The 23160-nt window shown below is 44.8% G+C and overlaps 1 protein-coding gene across 12 annotated transcripts in view; it reads right to left on the minus strand.

The window, feature by feature from the left end:
• The window catches only part of LOC106576070 (non-muscle caldesmon), a 65088-nt gene that overhangs the window by 11212 nt on the left and 30716 nt on the right, over positions 1–23160 (minus strand). For 5 of the 12 annotated variants that reach the window (XR_014381166.1, XR_014381167.1, XM_082963833.1 and 2 more), the window contains exons 2-10: positions 17599–17681; positions 10418–10552; positions 5561–5948; positions 5434–5463; positions 5125–5337; positions 4374–4447; positions 3666–3930; positions 2428–2568; positions 37–80 (exon numbers count right to left, since the gene is read on the minus strand). Coding sequence is in view for 10 of the 12 variants with exons in the window: in XM_082963833.1 (XP_082819959.1) it covers positions 37–80; positions 2428–2568; positions 3666–3930; positions 4374–4447; positions 5125–5337; positions 5434–5463; positions 5561–5948; positions 10418–10552; positions 17599–17681 (1373 nt within the window). In the remaining 2 variants the exon portion in view is untranslated. Of the gene's footprint in view, positions 1–36; positions 81–2427; positions 2569–3665; positions 3931–4373; positions 4448–5124; positions 5338–5433; positions 5464–5560; positions 5949–10417; positions 10553–17598; positions 17682–18320; positions 18509–23029; positions 23117–23160 lie in introns of those variants that run through there. The other 7 variants (XM_082963836.1, XM_014152942.3, XM_014152936.3 and 4 more) reach the window with 6 other exon arrangements.

Below are 23160 nucleotides of genomic sequence, written 5' to 3' on the forward strand. Positions count from 1 at the left end.
TTGTGATTCAAACAATGAATGGAAATGACTGTTCACCTTTTCTGTGCCGACTTGTTCAGAAACTCTGCCCTTTCACCGATCTGTAGACAGATCAGTGAATTATGCATCCACCATTTATTAGACAGTAGCCACACACACACACACACACACACACACACACACACACACACACACACACACACACACACACACACACACACACACACACACACACACACACACACACACACACACACACACACACACACACAGTACTCCCACATCCCACACACCATCCAAACCCAGCAGCACCCTCCTTCTCTTGTTCTACCTTTCCCTTTTTTTTTTACCAGACCCATTACATCCCTGTTTAGACTGGGCTTTTCCTAGCCCAGCGAGACACAATGTGACTGACTGTTCTGTTCTCCACAGCACTAGCTACAGCTACTGTCACCCAGCCAGGAAAAGCATAGAGCAGAGCAGCACAGGCCTTTTTCAGGCCCTGCGCTGTGGGAACCTCGCTCCGACTGCTGTTTATGATATACGACAACGGGGCTAAGAGGGGGGGAAAACGTTCCTGAAAAGAAAAAAAAAACAACCATCCATACCTGCTCCCTCTAAAAAATGTAATAAAAAAGGACCCTGCTTGGTCTCTAGCTCAGCTCTGCTACTGAATGTGGGTGTTCCTAAAATACTCCTCTCGACAGGAAATACCCCATTCTCAGGCTGCAGCAGCACATTTTAAAGAGCTCCCATTCCAACGCGGGTACACTAATCCTATTAACCTAATCGGTTTCCTGCATCCTCAGAGTCTGACGTTCTTGAAGGGAGCAGCTCTCTTTGTCTAGCTAACTGTGTTGACTCCTATTTGCAGCTTCTGGAATGTTGTATCCTAATGTCACTACTCTGGAATACTTCTGGAACGTTGTATCCTAATGTCACTACTCTGGAATACTTCTGGAACGTTGTATCCTAATGTCACTACTCTGGAATACTTCTGGAACGTTGTATCCTAATGTCACTACTCTGGAATACTTCTGGAACGTTGTATCCTAATGTCACTACTCTGGAATACTTCTGGAACGTTGTATCCTAATGTCACTACTCTGGAATACTTCTGGAACGTTGTATCCTAATGTCACTACTCTGGAATACTTCTGGAACGTTGTATCCTAATGTCACTACTCTGGAATACTTCTGGAATGTTGTATCCTAATGTCACTACTCTGGAATACTTCTGGAACGTTGTATCCTAATGTCACTACTCTGGAATACTTCTGGAACGTTGTATCCTAATGTCACTAATCTGGAATAGTACAAGAGGATCTGAGTATGTCCTCCTGTGTCTTTGTTACACTGGAACTACAGGAAATGTTGTCACAACTATGGCATCGTGACTTGAACTACAGGAACAACACACTGCAGGAATCAACTAAAATAAATACAACTTCTATTAAAATGACTAGTGTGTAAGTCTGAATCAAACAAAAGGTACACAACTCACTCCACTGTAAAACAATAATGTTAGCACAGCCACTGGAATGAGTATAACCTCACAACAATGCATCACACACGCATTAGCTATGAGTAGAACAACGTTGCCCATAGACACTGATCTAGGGTCTGGTTTACGTTCCTCCCTCCTAATGGTTCAGGTTTAGATATTGGGAAGGGTAGTCTGATCCTAGATCTGTAACCTATGGGCAACTTCTACCATCAGCTGTACCTACAGTGAACATGATGACAAAGTAAAGCTGTGGAGAGGAATGGAAGGATGTTAACATTTACCAACAGACCAGACCACAAACGACAACAAATGGAAATAGATTATTACCTCAAAAACGATTAAAAAAACCCACTAACACACAAAGTAAGACTATTTCAGGGCAGGTTTCTGTGAGTCCAGCCTGTGAGATGGATATTTGCTAAACTTGGAGTAATTCGATTTTCTCCATTGGCAGAATAGTGAAAACCCCCATGGACATTCACTGCATGGGAGTTTATTTCCGCAACACTGGAGCGTTTATTCACATAAGTTGATTAAACACACTACTCCATGAAAAATATTATCTTTATGGTGATAAGTTGTGGCATTTCCAGTTTCCATGCCTTGTACGCAGTAGCAAGACAACAGACAAACCCACACAGACAGAAGACAACAGAACAGAGACACTTATTGTCAACAACAATGACGCCATAGTGTTCCCAGTAAAACTGTCCTGTTACCTAGAATAGGTGAATTAAGCTAAGGTAGAGATTATGCCATGAAAAAGACTAAGACGTACAACCTATTATATAAGAGCTTGAGTAGCTTTAAGGATCCCTGCAGTGTACTTGCTGGATTGACGACAGGGTTAAAGCTATGTGACAGTATTCGGACATGGTCATAGACAGACAACACAGAGGGATGTGACTGAGAGGTCAAAGGTCAGAAGTTGTTGAACTGACCTTGAGGGAGGATCCTCTGGGGCTGAAGCATTTGAAAGGTTTGGCCTCTCCGTCGACAGGCTCCACCCCCATCTGCTGTCTCTTCTCGGCCGCCTCCGCCCTCCTCCTCTCTATCTCCTCCTTCATCCTCCTCTTCTCTTCCTGAGAGATGCGGAACACAGCAGAACGCTCAGTTATTAAAACGGTCACACACGCACAACCAGGAATGTACGCACGCAAACGATAACTAAGCACGGGTATCTTCCTCTAAAGTGAACTTTGGCGTAGTCTATAGATCAAAGCACCACTCCTCTAGTGAAAATACTTCTTTACAGTTTATGTTACTGTATTACAGTCTGTTCTTATTGGTACTGTACAGTAGGTAAACACTATTTATATTTGATGTCCAGGCCTCTATTTGATGTCCACCTATATCCAGGCTTCTATTTGATGTCCACCTATATCCAGGCTTCTCCCACCCTGACACAAAACCGTCTCTTATACACCACAACATGAGACAACCCCATGTTCAAAGCCAAGCATAGCACAGAGACCTGTCTGGAAATGACAGAAGCTGTGTCTGAAACGGCATCCTATTCGCTATATGGCGCACTACTTTTGACCAGAGCCGTACCCGCAGAGCCCTGATCGAAATGAGTCCACTTTATAGGGATACGGTGCCATTTGAGATGGAACCAGAGAAACCTGTCCTCTTCGCTTGAAGTCAATGGGTGCAATAATATTAACAACCAGGGTTTTTCTATTCTTTTGTTTTCTATTACAGTACTACTACCTACAGTAGACTAGGTGATCGGACAGTGAATGGTGCAGTGTCAAGTGCAAGTATGAACAGGCAAATTATGGACTGACTATCATAGCTTAGATATGTTAGGGTGAGGTCATATAGCAGGGGAAGAAGAATGATGGCCTATAAATGAATTATTATTGGGATTCAAATAGGAGTGTGCTGATAAGGATGCAGTAAAATAAGATCATGTCATGGTGAAGCAGGCAGGAATATGACATATAGCTGTTATCTTCAACAGGTGTTATGACTAAATCAACTGAACAGTCTTGAGATGAGGAGAGGGAGAGACAGAGACGGAGATAGAGACAGACAGAGAGAGAGAGAGAGAGAGAGAGAGAGAGAGAGAGAGTGCAGAACAGTGAAGGAGAGCGGCACAGAGAGAGAGAGAGAGAGAGAAAACGAGTGACATCACCGCTAAAGAGACACTCCCCTTGTCCACTTCAAACCCTACCTCCTCTCTGTCCTTCTTCTCGGCCTCCTCCTGTTTCTTCTGTCTCTCCTCCTCTTCTATGATCTTCCTCCTCTCCTCCCTCTTCTTCTTCAGCTCCTCCAGCTCCTGCTCAGCCTCCTGCTGCTTCTGTCTCATCCTCTCAAACTCCTCGCTCTCCGCATCGTCACGGCGACGCTTCAGCTCCTCCAGCTTAAGCTCCGCCTCCAGGCGCGCCGCGTCGTCCTGCTCCTCCGCCCCCGCCTCCAGGGAGCGCACGCTGCCGCGGCTACGGGTCCCGCACAGGAAGATAGGTTAACGTCGTCACACAGGTAGAAAGACAGCCACACGTGCAAGCATACAAATGCACACGTACACACACCAAGACTCAGCCTGGCGCTGTCTAAGGTAACAGTGTGTCTAAGGTTTCACTCTAGTGCTTCCCTCTGGGGAGCTAGGATTACATGACCCGTGTCAAACACAGCAGTTCTGCTCTAGAAACCAATCACGTTAAACAACAGAGTGTTTGTGTGCGCTGGGATAAATATGCCTTTCAATTACCTTACAGACGCTTTGGGCAATACTCTCCCACCGCTCTCCTCCCCCCATATTTTGAATCATGACCAATGTAAAGTGAAGACCACAGAGTGCGTTTGTATGTGTGTGTACGCATGCGTGCATGTGTTGCGTGTAGCATTAAACCATTAGGGCACATATGTCTCTGGCTCCTACCTCAGGGTCCTTTCTGTTTTTTTGTGTTTTGGAGGAGTCTCCTCGTGCAGACCTCCATTCTGCTTTTCATTCACCTGCAGGCACAGAACACACGCTGAGCACACTGAACTCCGGGAATGAAGGAGTGCTTGTGTCTGTGCGTGGGTGCTTCTACGTGACATCACACCATTCCAACCTGGACCAGTGACTCCACTCTGTGACCCTGGCTTTGTCCAGAATGACACCCCGTCCCCCATTGGACTACTTTTGGCCAAGTCTTCAAAGTGGTGCACTATGTAGGGAATAGGGTGTCATTTGGGACACACATCTGAGAGCAAAACAGGGGGGTTGCGGAAAGTGAGTAGACATGACAACAGATGCAAAACACGGGTTTCACACACAACCTCTTCCCCACTGTGGCAAACATGCAGCTGAACACACAGTGACCGTATTGTGACCACTCTGTCGATGGCATGGCATTAAACCATATTAAAGATAATCACACGACAGTGACCACAACCACACCTTATAAGGTGTAGCTCTGTTACCGTGGATGCAAAACCACACTGTGACCACACTTAGCGTCTAGAGAACTTCAATGTCTGGGAAATATTCATTTAGGCTACACCGCTACTCTTCTTCATTGACAAAGACATGAGGAGTTGTCTTTAGAGTTATTATACAGTATGATTTCTGATCATTATTTCGGAGACATTTGAGTTATCCAGAGATGTTCATGCTCCTATTTCACACCTCTATGTTAAAGTCCTACCACATCCAAGCCGTTTTGGATTGTTGATATGTCACAGTCTTCCTCAGTCTCATTGTTCAGCATCACTGTCGTTCCCTCTACCTCTAACTGATCTGCTTCCTCAACCTCTTCCTCTACCTTATCACTTAATTCAGCATCTTCTTCAACCTCTGCCTCTGAGTTGACTGATTCCTTAACCTCATTTAAAACCACCGGTTGTTCTTCTGTATCTTCCTATGAGAAGAATGGGAGTGTCACGTTTTATCAAAAATCAGATAGACGATCAGCAAACTCCAGCCACCAAGCCAATCAATATATCCATGGTCATACCTCGTTTCTAGTTTTTTCGTCAATGGATTCCTATGGATAAATAAGGTACATTTTATGAATGAAAACATGCTGACGGAAAATGAAATGAAAATGGACAGAAAAGTCTATAAAATAAGAATAGACTGACCTGTTCTCTCATATAGGATCGTCTCGGTTTCTCCTCCTCCACCTCTTCCTCCTCTTCTTCCTCTCCCTGCTCAGCCTCTTCCTCCTCCGGAGCAGCCTCCCCCTCCTCCTTCTCATTCTTTCGGCAGTTCCGCTCTTCCACCTCTTCTTCGTTGTCTTGGTAACGGCCCCTGCGGCCGACGGACCTCTCATCCACACTATTCTCCCCGCTGCCGTGGTTACCGGCATTGCCGGGGTTCTGATCCTTCTCTCGCTCCAGAGCTTCCATCATTCTTTTCTGCCTGCGCTCCTCTCGTTTGGCCATGCGCTCCAGCAGGGCCTGCTCATCATCGTCTCCTCCACCCGAGGAGGTCACAGAGGAGGAGGACACCGACACACTCTCAGTCACACTAAGAGAGAGAGAGATGCCACAGTCAGTTACACAGCCAATCAATATCACACTGAGGGACAAAAACAGTAAACCACTGAATTCGCTATGTGGTCACTGCTTCTGAAGTTAAACTACCCCTCTCTGCTGAACTTTCCCCAAGATCAGGGCACCACAACACAGTCAATATGGATTTCTACTCGGCTCATATGGACATCAACAACAGGGGAAATAGCATTTCAGCTCCATTTCCAATTGACACGTCTAATCAATTTACCTCACTGAGTCTTCTGGCTTCCTAGCTTTAGGCTGTTCTTTTATCCACATGTTAGGTCCAACAGCGTAACTTAGGCCTACACGAAAGTTCATGGCTGCTTTTCTCTCCCAGAAACGTGTCCAGTCCACATTACACTAGCGACTAGCTACCTCCTTTGCCCAGCCTCATAGCAAGTTAACAGGGCATCCATACGACACAGTACGTGGGTCTGCATCCAACCCTCCAACCACCTCACACATACCGACAGAGTTGAATACAGGCGGACAACACCGTTTGGCAGATGTTAGCACAGAACCCAACACAATCAACAACGGGCCGGGTTACGTCTGATCACAGGTCGAGACAATCCCTGACTTGTTCAATACCCACAGGATATGGATGTGACCTCACAGAGAGAAACCATTCTCCACTACAACGGTGCTTCTGTACTTGTGGATGTCAGAGCAGCCCACTACTTCCAGTGTCTACTGCTGTACTGACCTCAACTGGACATGGTATGGGGGCGGACAGTAGGGTGAGCTATTTATGACTGATTGGTAGACAAAAGAAGAGGGCCTCTGTCTAAATGATGTAAGTCTATGATGTCTGGGTTTCTCTACTGTAAGACTTCTTCAATGCTTTAGAAAGGCTACTAGCCTACAGTATGACAGCAACCCACCGTGCAGCTATTCTATTGAGAGAGTATACTATAAAAAAGAAAAAAAATCAGAAGAGGACAGGAAAGGACAGCTGACAGGAAACCTGGACAGGAAACTTCCTCCAGGGATGGCCTGAGCTGCATTCCAACAGCGGATGAGATCAGGGTTACACACCAAGGTTGTTATAGTTTTATTATTTTCTATTTGTTTTTATTTCTACTAGATTTAAGATGTTTATTTAGTTCAAGTTTGATAAAAACATTTTTACATAATTTATTTTCAGTTTAAGGGACAAAGAAGCCTATTTGTGGGAGGCTAGGAGCCATTTACGTGTTTAGTGTGTGTGTTTTGGGATGTCACTTATGCATAAGGTGAAGGGTCAGGTCATAGGTTAGGTTTAAAGGTAGAATCAGCGAGATGACGTACAGTTGAAGTCGGAACTTTACATACTTAGGTTGGAGCCATTAAAAGTTGGCTCCCCAGCAGTACTCATAAACCAGAACAGCCATGTCTGAGGGGTGAGTCTATAACTGTCACACTCTGTGCCTTTCAATCAATCACACAACTATGGCAATGTTGTCAATATGGGACAGAAAATAACGCCTTCTTTCGATTTGTTTGTTTGTTTGTTTGATTTGCAATATGTTGAAACAGACCGGTAAGTCAGTTTTGGACATATTTTCCCCCCTCATACCTTTTGTTGTGCCTAATATCTTAAAATTGCCCTTTTGTTCATTACTTTGCTTTGTTGTGCACAGTTAAACCTTTGTAACAGTCCTTTTGATACTGTATACATACAGTTGAAGTCAGAAGTTTACAAACACTTAAGTTGGAGTCATTAAAACTCGTTTTTCAACCACTCCACAAATTTCTTGTTAACAAACTATAGATTTGTCAAGTCGGTTAGGACATCTACTTTGTGCATGACACAAGTCATTTTTCCAACCACGGCTTACAGACAGATTACTTGACTTATAATTCACTGTATCACAATTCCAGTGGGTCAGAAGTTTACATACACTAAGTGGACTGTGCCTTTAAACAGCTTGGAAAATTCCAGAAAATTATGTCATGGCTTTAGAAGCTAGACTAATTGACATATTTTGAGTCAATTGGAGGATGTATTTCAAGGCCTACCTTCAAACTCAGTGCCTCTTTGCTTGACATCATGGGAAAATCAAAAGAAATCAGCCAAGACCTCAGAAAAAAGAATTGTAGACCTCCACAAGTCTGGTTCATCCTTGGGAGCAATTTCCAAACACCTGAAGGTACCACGTTCATCTGTACAAACAATAGTACGCAAGTATAAACATCATGGGATCACGCAGCCATCATACCGCTCAGGAAGGAGACGCGTTCTGTCTCCTAGAGATGAACGTATTTTGGTGCGAAAAGTGCAAATCAATCCCAGAACAACAGCATGTGAATGCTGGAGGAAACAGGTACAAAAGGATCTACATCCACAGTAAAACGAGTACTATATCAACTTAACCTGAAAGGCCGCTCAGCAAGAAAGAAACAACTGCTCCAAAAACCACCATAAAAAGCCAGACTATACAGTTTGCAACTGCACATGGGGACAAAGATCGTAATTTTTGGAGAAATGTCCTCTGGTCTGATGAAACAAAAATAGAACTGTTTGGCCATAATGACCATCGTTATGTTTGGAGGAAAAAGGGAAGGCTTGCAAGCCGAAGAACACCATCCCAACCGTGAAGCACGGGGGTGGCAGCATCATGTTGTGGGGTGTGGGGGTACTTTGCTGCAGGAGGGACTGGCGCACTTCACAAAATAAATGGCATCATCAGGAGGAAAATGATGTGGATATATCAAAGCAACATCTCAAGACATCAGTCAGGAAGGGTTAGGGTTAAGCTTGGTCGCAAATGGGTCTGCTAAAGGCAATGCTACCAAATACTAACTGAGTGTATGTAAACTTCTGACCCACTGGGAATGTGATGAAAGATATAAAAGCTGAAGTAAATAATTCTCTACTATTATTCTTATATTTCACATTCTTAAAATAAAGTGGTGATCCTAACTGACCTAAGACAGGGAATTTTTACTGGGATTAAATGTCTGGAAACTGAGTTTAAATGTATTTGACTAAGGTGTATGTAAATACCCGACTTCAACTGTAGATGCAAAGTAAACAGTAGTAGTGGGTCAATTTCCACAACAACCAGGAAGCAGTTGTAGTCCCGTATCTACCACGTTGTAGCAGCCTGAAACGTACCCGTAGACATTCGCAGATACTCTGTGTGACTGCCTGAGAGCAAAGTGTTGCATCATGCTCGTCTCAAATGACGCGTTCGAGCAGATCACTTTTGTCAAATCTTTCAAAGTGTGTTGCATTCTGGGGATAAAAATGGTCCAACTTAGGGCCTCCCAAGTGGCGCAGCGGTCTAAGGCACTGCATCACATGCAGTGCTAGAGGGGTTACTACAGACCCGGGTTCATTTTCCAGGCTGTGCCACAACCGGCGGTGGCCGGGAGTCCTATAGGACGGCGCACAATTGGCCCAGCATCGTGAGGGTTTTGCCGGTGGGACTTTACTTGGCTCATCGCGCTCTAGTGACTCATTGTGGCCGCCTGGGTGCCTGATCGGTGTTTCCTCCAACACATTGGTGCGGCTGGCTTCTGGGTTAAACTGGTGGGTGTTAAGGAGTGCGGTTAGGCGGGTCATGTTTCGGTGGACGCATGACTCAACCTTTGCCTCTCCCGAGCCCGTTGGGGAGTTGCAGCGATGAGACAAGATCAAAAATTGGGGATAAAATACAAAAACATATTAAAATACATAAATAAAATGGTCCAACAGTCATGACGTTTCTGCAGTTGCTCCTCACCGACTTCATCCTGCAGCTATCATCTACATTGTGGGAGGCTGTATTGTCAACCAATCATTAGGGTGTTTTTGTTTGACCTACACAAACATGACTGAAACAGGAACCAATTTTCCGTGATTTATGTGTATAGTGGATATATACAAATAAATGTGATATGAGGTTCTCTCCATTATTGATTGTACAACGTGTAACATAATATTACATTGGGATATTTTATGTTTGGTGTGTGATATGGGGGTTAGATACATGTTGATTTCGACATTGTAAAAAAAAAACTAGCCTTGCTGTTGGAAAACCACATTGGTGTCCGACTTTCGGCCGTCGCAGATGCATCTCCCTGACTTCACTCCTTGTCTTTCGTCTGCAGTAAGGTTGATTTAGCCTTACCACTCAAAACGTTCCAAATATCTGCTGTGCTGCTCTTGGCAAAGCCATCTTGCCTGCCAAAAAACTAAAACTCGAAACTATCGAAGATGATAGTTTCAGTTATTCAGTATAGTTTTTCAAACAGATATGTGAATCATTTTATTTCAGTTTACTAAATTGTTTTTTGATGATTAGTTTTCGTTTCACTTTCCGTTTACTATAAGAACCTTGTTACACACAAATCCATTATTAAAAGGGGAAACTGGGTTCAAACCACAATCTCCTGCCCACCACAATACTGTTAGCCCCTGAGCTAAAGCCTAGGCATTATGTTTGGGAGCTAACACACGTCTTCAGGTCTTACCTGTGGCTGTTGGTCATCACCACGCTGTCACTGGGCTCCTCGCCTCCCATCCCTCTCATCCTCTCCTGACGTGCCCTGCGTCTACGCTCCCTTGCAGCCTCCTCCTCATCCTCATTACTACCCTGGAAGGCCATCCTGAGGGAGAAAGAAAGAGAGGGGAAAGAGAGTCAAGTAAGTAATGAATTTTTTTAGTTATCTGGAAAACAAAGAAGAAAAACATAACCATAGGTTCCAGTGATGCTGAGAGTAAGTCCTTCTTTCCTTAGTCAGGGATCAGGGTATTTACAGTACAATATAAAGACTCTTTTATCTACTTGACTCACTGTACTCTCACCCTACCCTGTTCTGCTTTACTCTCTCAGGCCACTGCTGCTGAGGTTTCACTTTTGACACCCTGATGAAAACAGTGTCTGGAGATGTGGCTTGGCCAGCGATGAGAGGAGAGGACCCCGACCGTAACATGGCTGCTGGCCCACGCCTGCCTCAGTCCAGGCTCGGCCCAGTGGAGGGTTGGAGTGGTCGGGAGCTGTAGTGTGTGAAGGGCCGTAGTGTGTGTGTGTGAGTGTTTTGCCTGTACTATGCCAGCCAGCCGAGAACTTTACAAAGGCCAGATCACCGATCTCAATGCCCTGCAGTTTGACAGGAAAGTCTCCAGCCCACAGATGTTCTTAAAAAAAAAAGGTACCAGTCCATTCTATTTAGATTAATCTTCAATTTCATGAATCATTCATGAAACATTGGGAAAGCCTCTCCCCTAAAGGTCTGAACCAACTTCTTCTCTTCCCATCTGTTTTTTTTGTGTGAGAAGAGCTCCATTCTGTCTGCCTCTGTGTGATCTTCAACATCAGTGTCAGGCATCGGCTAAGCTAACATCATATGGCCGTTTGGTAGTGTGTACTGCATGTTATTGAAGCATGTGCAGTTAACATGCTAAGCAGAGTGGTTTTATGGGAGACTTTACAGCTTGCGAACAGCAGGCTCTCCTGCTGGGTAAACTGACTGAGGAATGTTGTTATAATTGAACGCCCAAACCAAACCTGGGGGGACAGTGACACACCTCTCTCTCTCTCTCTCTCTCTCTCTCTCTCTCTCTCTCTCTCTCTCTCTCTCTCTCTCTCTCTCTCTCTCTCTCTCTCTCTCTCTCTCTCTCTCTCTCTCTCTCTCTCTCTCTCTCGTCATCTTACATCAACAATCCTGGGAATATTTCAGTTGGAGCTTGCATTGACGCATGCTTCAAAACGTGTACGAACAAAGTACGCATCTGAGAACTGCCCTCTGTGCTCATACTCCGACTGTTCCGTGCTCCAATTTGCGTACTCAGGAACACAGTCGTATGCATATTGTGAAAACACACTCTTTCTCTTATTTGGTCCCTCTCACTTACAGTGCATGGGAGTGTATGTACGTTTGAGTGCCAGGGAGAGAGAGAGTGTGTATGCTAAAGGTCTGCACCGCTCTACAATTTGATACACATTTCCAATCCCATCAGACTAGAAGCTCTATTCTAACAGTCTATATTGCTCTTCATGCTTAACATATATCCTGAAGTGCAATTTGTAAAAATAAAATAAAAAAAGGAGCAAAGACCGACTCAACCTCTGGAGAATAGTATTGTCCCAGAAACAGCCTAAATGGCATGGGAAACTGAGACAACAGCCAGTCCTTAGTGGCACAGTGCAGTTAGTATGACAGTGTCTCAGGGTTGACGATGCTTTATGACAGTCCAACTCTTAACAGCTTAGTTAGCATTCTTGTCAATCAAACGCTTGGTGCTCTTGGCTCTAGACTGATGCACCAATGAAGGCCCCAATGCAATATCCTCATTCCTTATAGACCACATACCACTTCAGTACGGCCTCTCCTCCCATCAGAGAGAGAGAGAGAAAATAGGGAGAGATCTTATCCCATATTCAAGATAATAAATCTTCCTATACAGTAGGCGCCTTTGCAAGGGAAGCTGGCTAGCCAATGACATGTATAACTTATGTTGGCCATCACATGAAGATGTTTTCTTTGTGGAGTAAATTCTGCAGCTGGAGGGTGAAGGTAATCCTTTTATTGCAAGTGTGTGAAATTTTCAACAGTAAACACTTCTGCATTTGTTTTATATCGTAACAGAATTTGTTGCCGTTGTCCGTTTTTACAATGTGTACAATAAAGTTGATTTAAGCCTAACGTTGCATTCAGTTCCTGACTACTTGAGTAAGTACGAAATGTCCAGTCACACTAGGTCCAGTCACCAAACACATCAGGGGAAAAGATTTCCATATATTTTCTTTACGACAAAATATCTCAGCAATGTCTGTGAAAACAACTTCGGAAAGCCCATGGGAAAATACTTCTTCACCTCTACTGGACTAAAATGGAGAGAGAGAGAGAGAGATAGATAGATAGATTGAAAGAGAGAGAGAGAGAGTGCACAGGGAGGGGGGGGGGGGGGGGGGGGGGGACGTGATTTACTGCCAAAACGTCTGGCCCATTCCCACGCTCGCCCGTCCTTCACTTTCTCCTGCAGGCCCAGAGAGAGCAGCGTCATTTTCCCGATCCTGAAGTCTACAGACATTCTAGGGACCCTTATTGTGTTATCAGTGCTACATAGACCTATATACCTTTGAACCTGCTCGTCACCCACCTCTACAGCTCCTGCGCTCATTTCTGGGCAACTGAGTAAGGGCCCGTACAGTGCTTCCCATGGTGCGATTCCCACTGGCGTACGAGTTCCTTTTGAGTTATAGCTTGACAATATGGGTCCTGTCTAGACACATTTGTTCGCATTATATACGTTGTGGGGCAAAATTAACTTCCCCGAAATTTAGTGGATGGGTCACAGGAGCACCAAAACGTGAGGGAGCCAGACCACTGCTCCTACTGTAGTCCACCCCAAACATTCAGAGCTGGGCAGAGGCCCTAACAGACACAAGCAGGCCCAGTGAGAGTTTATGGTGCAGGCCGTCGGTTGGGGAGGGCATGTTTGGAACAGTCCATTTACTGAGGATGGGTGTTATTTGGGTCTGTTTGGAACGGTCCATTCACTGAGGATGGGTGTTATTAAGATCTGTTTGGAACGGTCCATTCACTGAGGATGGGTGTTGTTTGGGTCTGTTTGGAACGGTCCATTCACTGAGGATGGGTGTTATTTCCTGGCCTCTTCCTGGCCTCTCTGGAGACCTGACCTACACACAGATGTGGAGGAGATGGGGGGAAAATGGTAGCTTCGCTTCTCAAAGGGCAGCAGACTGACAAACACTAGCCTGCACAGAACTGTTTTGCATGTTGTCTCAGCTATGAAATAAATCAAGTCAAGTGCATTAGGGTCTGTCACCAAAAGGGGTGTGACATGACAGAACAGGGTTACAAGGTTTGGGAACATTCCAACAGAATATCATTTTTTAAAGGGGACAAATAAAAAACACAGTCAAAACATTCCAGTGTGTGTGTGTGTGTGTGTGTGTGTGTGTGTGTGTGTGTGTGTGTGTGTGTGTGTGTGTGTGTGTGTGTGTGTGTGTGTGTGTGTGTGTGTGTGTGTGTGCGCGTTACATTGTCATAGCAAAGTCCTGGCCAGGACAGTACGTGAACTCCACTGTGCAGACCACCAACCAGACAGCTTGAGATCCCAGCTATATTGCTGTATGTCATTTGTCACAGAGTGCAGTACAAAAAGCCCAGTCAGGTAACCCCTGGGTCCACAGTGACTAGAAACACAAACACTGCTTTCTATACCACATTCTTTAGGGGAGCTGTGTGGATGCCTATACATTCATTAGACTGTGCTCAATTAATTCAATCAAACGTTAATTCCAGTATGCGCAGAGTATTAAACCCAGCAGAACTACACAGTAGATGGTGAAGCGGAGTCCACCTTGGCCTGGTAGTCTCTGGCCTGCTGGTGATTAGGACTGGAGCTTCACCGCTCTGTCAACAAGACAGATTGTTCTGTTCTAGACTGGGTTTGACACAATGCAGAGCCACGAGTGCTGGGGAACTCCTAGGCCTCGCTCTCTCCACGCACGCACGCACACACACACACACACACACACAGAGCAGACAAGAATCTTGGCTCACTGGGCTAAAGGAGGCGAATGGAGCTCGTCAAGCCTTCACCACCTGATGACGGTTCAATCTGTCTGAAACCCTCCAGGACTTTCAGACCTCCATATTGCATGTACATGGGCAATATAGTAAACCAAGCAAGCATGCATACCAGTGGAGGCTGCTGAGGGGAGGACAGCTCATAATAATGGCTGAAACGGAGCAAATGGAATGGAATCAAACACCTGGAAACCATGTGTTGGATACCATTCTACTCCAGCCATTACCACGAGCCTGTCCTCACCAATTAAGGTGCCACCAACCTCCTGTGATGCGTGCACGCACACACACACACACACACACACACACACACACACACACACACACACACACACACACACACACACACACACACACACACACACACACACACACACACACACACACCCCTCCTCCAGGGCCTAGCAACTAGGAAACAGCTCCTTATGATCTCTACTAGTAAACACTTATGATGTAAAAGCGTTTGGCAGCCTTGACTGCAGATATTATTGTATAGACTGGAGTGCTCTCACTACCCTGTCTCCTCTCTCTCTCTCTGTGTCTGTTTTCTTTTTAAATCATATTTGGTGATGGTTGACTCGATTGGTCCAACAAGACAACATGTGTTTTTGAAGAACAAATTCTTATTTACAATGACGGCCTACTCTCATTTACAATGAGAGACATGGAAATATTGATTGGTACAGCATATTTGCAAAATATAGCAATGTAATCTTTTATCAATAACATGAGTGGGTTGAAAATCACACATGGTCCCGCCAACTGAAATGACTCCTTTAACTAAATAAACAGACATGAACAAACTCCCATCATGCCTATAGCTTACTACTCTTACTCGCTCTCTCTCTCACACAGTCTGTTCTTTCTGCCAAATTCCATGTTCTCCATATAATATAAACACTGTGGGATAATAAAATTATATAAAACACGGGTTTTATGATCTGTTGTGAAATATAACGACTGCATTAAGTTATCGTTCAATCAACTGGTTTAGAGCTGGAGCAATGAGGCGTAGGTACACGCCCAAAAGGTACAACAATAGACGCCAACATTGCTGCAGAAGTTTACATTTGTTGTACAACATAATCACACGTCACAATTAAATGTACAAGATTATTATATTCACTGATTAAGTTGAGCGGGAAGTATTTTCTGTTTCCAGCCACATTACAGTATTTACAAATCAGGAGGACAATGTCATAGATATCAAGTTTAAACAATCAAACAAACCACACAACAAAATGCTGGGTTAAATAGTGGACAGAACACACGTTGGGTTAAATAGTGGACAGAACACACGTTGGGTTAAATAGTGGACAGAACACACGTTGCGTTAAATAGTGGACAGAACACACGTTGGGTTAAATAGTGGACAGAACACACGTTGGGTTAAATAGTGGACAGAACACACGTTGGGTTAAATAGTGGACAGAACACACGTTGGGTTAAATAGTGGACAGAACACACGTTGGGTTAAATAGTGGACAGAACACACGTTGGGTTAAATAGTGGACAGAACACACGTTGGGTTAAATAGTGGACAGAACACACGTTGGGTTATGTTTTACCCGGCCAGCTGGGTTTATGAGCTATGATCCATCAGGTCAGATCAGAAGACTGGAGGTGTGGCTTAGATGGGGCGTGGCTTTTTGATAGTTCTTTGGCCACCAGTGAGAGTAAATGTCATTCCGGTTAATCTGTTCTGTTGTATTGTCAACACATGTTAAGAGTGAGCACTGACACTTTTGTAGCTTGCCAATCAAAACAGTAACAGTGTCATCCAAGGCCTTACAGACTTGTGCAGGCTTGTTCAATAGCTCCCGTTTGCAGAGAGCGCTTATCATATCTTCAGTTAACGTCACTGCCATATCTCTCAGTAAGGGATTGGACCTCCAGAGATATACATTGGCATATCCTATTGCCCATGATGCATATTCATGTTTTATGATGCGTGTTGCCAGGTTAAATGACTGTTGTTTGTAAGTATAAATCAGGATAAGGGATGAAGCTACCCAGACAGGCTGAGAAAACTAAGCTCCTAGAGTTAAGTAGTCTACTGTATCCTTGCTCCGTAAAAGGAGACATGGATGAGGTGATCCATTTGAGATGAGCTCAATTGAAATGTCTGGGGCTTGTCATGTATTACAGTAACTCATTTGACTTGAGGATGCACAGAGGCTTTCTATATGAGGTCAACAGTACATTCTACCAGTGACACGATGAGAGACAAAGCAGAACATATTGAGTCAGGGAGAGAGAGAGAGAGAGAGAACACAACACATGTCATCAGATCAGTGGTAGATTATTGCCTGCATGAGGAGAGGAAGCCAATATTTGCTGAGTGATGTTTTTAAAGCCCTGAGGAGAGTCCAAACTATTTAACGGTTGGCTCTCTGGTTCCAACTTGGCATGGAGATCACAGGGACCTGTAACAACCTGAGCCCAGCTCAAAGCCCTTTAACTGACTTCAACTGGGCTCTGAAGAACACTGAGGTCATATGACCACAGCACTCGCTGTGCCATCAACACCCCCTCTGGACAACACGTGTACCTGCAACTCCCTCTGGCTGCACATTTACCGTTATGACGTCATGTTCAGAGTGGTTAAGCAATAAGGCCCGAGGAGGTGTGTTATATGGCTAATATACCACGGCTAAGGGTTGTTCTTACGCACGACGCATCGCAGAGTGCCTGGACACAGACCTTATCCGTGGTATATTGGCCATATATCACAAACCCCTGGAGGTGCCTTATTGCTATTACAAACTGGTTACCAACATAATTAGAGCAGTAAAAATAAATGTTTTGTCATACACATAGTATACGGTCTGATATACCATGGCTGTCAGCCAATCAGCATTAAGGGCTCGAACCACCCAGTTTATAATGATAAACTCCAATGAGATAAGACAATACTATTGCAGATATATAAGTGTGTGTGTAGTTGTTGATGAATATGGAAGAGGTTTGAGGTTCAGAGGAGGATGAGTAGGAAGAGGAGGAGGAAGAAGGGAAGTAGGATAGGGAAGAAGTGCGGGAGTAGAGGTTGGAGAAGAGACGGAGGAGCAGGAAGAAGAGGAGGCCAGTCTTACCGTTCAGCCTCCAGGCGCATCTCCTCCCTCTTCTGCCTCCTGAGCTCTCTGCGCCGCTCAAAGTCGTCATCCATGGTTACGCCCTGCAGGATGACATCATCATTAAAGACGTTTTAGTTTATATACTGGAAGGACATACGAGTTTATCACCATCCGGTACCTCTGTATCCTGCTGGGTCATATTCAATTAGAACATGCAATGGAAAACATTTGAAAGGTTCTGCAACAGAAAAACTAAAATAGGTGTTTCTTATTGGTAGGTAGTTCCTCCCTGTTTCCTTCTGCTTGATGTGTAGTGAAAACGACCCTGACGTCTCTCTGCTCTAGACCTCGATACAGGGATGCATGTTTGCGTGTCTACTACAACATTTACTACCAATACTTGCAGTACAGTTACGGTACATTGATCTCTCCCCAAGCCAGACACACAGACATTTCACTATATAAAAAAAAAAACAATGGGAGAAAGTGAAGGAATGACAGAGGAGAAAAGAGGAGAAATCGTGTGGGGAGGAAGAGATGTTAGCACAGGATGTTAACGCTCGTCACTAAAAATACCCTGGGTACGTGACCAAGGAGAGGGACCACCCAGAAGATCCTTTAGCCTGTCATCATCAACCTACGCTCTTCTCTTACAATAACACAACTGTACACAACCCCAATCTAGTCTACTACAACAGCTAATAGTAAAGTACACTGAGTGAAAGGCTACAGTACTATACCTTAGCAGTTGTGACGATTAGACCTTCAAATATACTGTATATTCTTCCCTCTTACACCATTCCAGCCTCTCTCCCACTGCTTTATCCCAACACGGCTACAACACAAAGAGTTCCTGCTGCTGCACAATCTTTCACCGGCTTCAGCAGTCAACAGAAAAGGCAAACGCCTCTTCCGTTCGCCCTTCTACTCCTCCCCTCCCTCCCTCCCACTCACTCTCTTTTCTTGTAACTCTACGTCTCTCTCTCTCTCCCCTTGCTCTCTCCTTCCCAAACCTCTATTACTTTTCCTGTTTTGTTTATAGAGCTGTCAGTGGTTGGCTAGGATCAGATCTGGGATCAGTTTTAGAGAGGCAGGGTGGCTTCCTGAGTTGTGCTGTAGATCCTGCTGTAGCCTCCTGCTCTGTACCCCTCTGTAGCCTCAGACAGAGAGAGGACCAGAAAGGGGCTCCAACACGCACACACATGAGGACAGGAAACACAAGGACAGAGGAGGTATGCTTTAAACAAAACCCATCACTCCCAGGGCTAGTCCCTCTCTCCCTTTCTCTTTCCCTCTCGCCCTCTCTCTCCTCTCACAAACCCCACCTCCAATTCATTTTAACTAGAGGGCTATCATAGTCAAACTACGACGCACGTGTGATTTGGGCTAGATTATTTCCAACACCGCAATAATTTGCTCTCTATGTTTAGATACAATTTCGCCATTTGCAGGAGGAAGAAAATTGGCACTTGGACTTCGGCAATTCGTACAACTGTAATTAGACAAAATGAGAGCAATAACGAAAACCCTGAAGCCTACAACAGCGTTAGTTTAATCACATACTTCCCAAAAGCAGCACTGGGACTGAGAGCACGCTATTAGTATGAGTATGATTTGGGGAATATTTAAGAATAATGATTTATGCATAGATCATAATTTGATATTAGATTCAACAGGATTTGGAGCTTGCCTGTGAGAGTGCAGAGCAGTAGGTCTACATTCTTGATTTTTTGGGGGGCATTCCAGAGTACAGCCCTCAATAAAATGGAGGCATGTCAGTGTTGCACTGATTGCTTGAGAGGACCACCCATATTCTGTCAAAGCTAACATACATGGAGCAGAAGAATGGAGAGAGAGAAAGAGCGAGAGAGAGAGAGAGAGATTCCTTCCTGGAATTACATCTTTCTGACTTTCCCTCTGAGGGTTTCATAATAGAACTGCCTCTCCCTGGTCTCTGTAAACTATGGTCTCTCTCTCCAATCACTACCTCTCTCTCCTCTCCCCCTCTGCCCACTGTAAATTAAGGTCTCTCTCTCTCTCTCTCTCTCTCTCGCTCTCTTCCCACTGAACTAAGCGCTCTCCTTCTTCCCCTCTCACTCTACTCTCTTGCCACGGTAAACTCTCTCTCTCTACTGTAAACCAATGACTTTTTCCTCTCCCCACTCTCTGTCTGCCAGCTCCTGAGAGCTACAACGGCAATAATGAAACATTTACTAGTCAAATTAATGCTCTGCCGCAATTCTGTCTGGCACTACCCAGCGCTTAAGGAACATTATATTAAAAGCCATGTTGATGTTATCCAGACAACGTTAGCTTCATTTCCCCCTATCATTTCAGGAGAGGTTTGTGTTAACAACATCCAAAACGATGTGTCCTCTACTCACAAGGAGAGAGCTGGAAGAGAATGTGGCACCATTTCATTCTTAGAGGCATTGCAATGTTGATATGCAGTGAAATGTCGATGTACCGTTTTGCTCTGTGAGTAAAACAACACAGGAGGCCTCTTTTTCCACGAGTCATCACTGTGACACACAACCGAATAACTGTCTTCACCACGTTAGCACAAACACATTCATCTCAAGACTATGCCTCGGAAACTATTTGAGGAATGCAGCATTTTTAACCTCCGAATGTTAGCACGGCATCTCGAAAGAAGCTTTAAGTTACTCATTCACATGCCATTTTAAAAACAACTCCAGAAGATTCTTCCAGAGGACGAAGCACTTTAAGTTGTTGAAAAAAGAAAAGCTGTCAAATGTAACGTTAACATTGGCAGGCCTGTCAGTAGATAACTTACATCCTGACACTTCTTCACCGGATAAACAGAAAAGAACTGAGCGCGAGGGGAGAGGGAGTTCTACTGGGATACAACAGCAGCTTTTAGTCCATGTTATCCAAAGATTGCCCGAGTCCAAAACTGATTAAGTGACACAATATTTGGACTGCCACCCACCGACTTCTTGACTGCAGCCGTTCTGGACGACTTGAGCGTGGGACTAAAATTAACTCCCGAGAAAAAGAGGCAGAATGAAAGAAAGACAGAAATGGAAAGATTGATGCCAACACAAACTTGGCCTACTTAGAATATATCCCAACATATCCTTAGATAGCACCAACATGCACAATTTACTGTAGTGGGGACATGAAAGCAAACATGGTTATGCTATGGGACTCTGCCTAAGGTTTCCACTTTTGGCATCCCAAGGAATGCTCTGTTCTTTTCCCTTTGAGAGAAGAAAAGAAGAGGGGATTGTGGGCCGGCTCCAACCCTCCCAGCTCCCTGGCTCTGCCTGTACCTGCAGGTAAGCGCAAGTGATGTGCACATTGCCATGGTGACCCAGGTGTGAGGGTTGGCCAGGTGTGGTTGGAGGGAGGGAGCTGGGAGATATAGAGGTATCCCAGGTATCTGCCATGTCAGTGGTTGGCTGGCACAAGACCCAGGGATTGTGTGGCAGGAGCAGAGAGGGAAAGGGAGAGTGAGGCCAAGGCATCCTTCTCCTCCTCTCTCTCGCTGGGGCCTACTCATTAGGAGATGCTGGTGGAATGTGAGCTATGTGCTCTTTGCTCTGGCCCCTGTCTGGGCCTCTCAGGTGGGGTGGAGAGGTAGGCTGCTGTCACTCTTACTCACTGTCGGTCTATCCATCGGCTACTGTGAGAGACTGGTATGGCCATGTACAATAAACGTCTTCATCAGGATCGTTACCACTATAATCATCCTCTTTTTTATTTCACCTTTATTTAACCAGGTAGGCTAGTTGAGAACAAGTTCTCTTTTACAACTGCGACCTGGCCAAGATAAAGCAAAGCAGTGCGACACAAACAACAACAACACAGAGTTACACATGGAATAAACAAACATACAGTCAATAACACAATAGAAAAGTCTATAATCAGTGTGTGCAAATAAAGTAAGATTAGGGAGGTAAGGCAATAAATAGGCCATAGTGGCGAAATAATTACAATTTAGCAATTAAACACTGGAGTGATAGACGTGCAGCAGATGAATGTGCAAGTAGAGATACTGGGGTGCAAAGGAGCATGGTTTGATGCCAACACAAACTTGGCCTACTTAGAATATATCCCAATATATCCTTAGATAGCACCAACATGCCTCGCTCTCCCCTTCACTCGTTATACAAATACAGGAAAAAACTGAAATATAATGCCACCCTCAGTAACTCCGATCAAGCCCCTCATAAAAAGCTCTATGCAAAGATGTTTTCTAACTGGTGATGAGCAAATTGCCCTGCACAGTGTAACAGTCTTGAGCCGAAAGGCAACTAGGAACACAGAGCTTAATGTGTCTTTGTGTTGTGTGAAAGCACATACAAATGCAGCAGGGTCCACTTTTACTGATGGGAGATGAGAAAATGAAGGTAGTTGGGTGGGCTATTTACAGATGGGCTATGTACAGGTGCAATGATCTGTAAGCCGCTCTGACAGCTGATGCTTAAAGTTAGTGAGGGAGATATGAGTCTCCAGCTTCAGTGATTTTTGCAATTCGTTCCAGTCATTGGCAGCAGAGAACTGGAAGGAAAGGCGGCCAAATGAGGAGTTGGCTTTGGGGGTGACCAGTGAAATATACCTGCTGGAGCGCGTGCTACGGGTGGGTGCTGCTATGGTGACCAGTGAGCTGAGATAAGGCGAGGCTTTACCTAGCAAAGACTTATAGATGACCTGGAGCCAGTGGGTTTGGCGACGAATATGAAGCGAGGGTCAGCCAACGAGAGCATACAGGTCGCAGTGGTGGGTAGTATATGGGGCTTTGGTGACAAAATGGATGGCACTGTGATAGACTGCATCCAATTTGCTGAGTAGAGTGTTGGAGGCTATTTTGTAAATGACATCGCCGAAGTCAAGGATCGGTAGGATAGTAAGTTTTACGAGGGTATGTTTGGCAGCATGAGAGAAGGATGCTTTGTTGCAAAATAGGAAGCTGATTCTAGATTTAATTTTGGATTGGAGATGCTTAATGTGAGTCTGGAAGGAGAGTTTACAGTCTAACCAGACGCCTAGGTATTTGTAGTTGTCCACATATTCTAAGTCAGAACCATCCAGAGTAGTGATGCTAGATGGGCGGGCAGCGATCGGTTGAAGAGCATGCATTTAGTTTTACTTGCATTTAAGAGCAGTTGGAGGCCACGGAAGGAGAGTTGTATCTTGATCCTCACAATCTTGAGTTCACCATCCTCCTCCTCTTCATCATCCTCCTGATCATCATATTGTAATATAATCTAACCATTCCATTCAGTTCCTGACAACGGCATGCATATCTGAGCGACAGATTTCAGTCGCAACAACAGTATCCCCAATTCCCCGTCCTCCGGTTAGAGACATGAATCATGTCTGGCTCTGACACTGACAGACAGGGATGGGAAGGGAGGGAGGGATTGGGGGAAAGGGTGAGTGAGAAGCTGCCCAAGGGAGGAAACGGGAGGCGTACTCTCACCTGGAGAGAGAATCTGAACACCAGTCAGTCAATCTGTCAGTCACTCCAGCCTCAGCCTGTTCCACGTTGAGGAGGGGGGTCTCAAATCTGTGTGGAAAAGGAGAAAACTACTAAAACTCCATTCTTCATGC

Source organism: Salmo salar, chromosome 17, assembly GCF_965601325.2.
Source record: "Salmo salar chromosome 17, fSalSal1, whole genome shotgun sequence".
Taxonomy (NCBI): domain Eukaryota; kingdom Metazoa; phylum Chordata; class Actinopteri; order Salmoniformes; family Salmonidae; genus Salmo; species Salmo salar.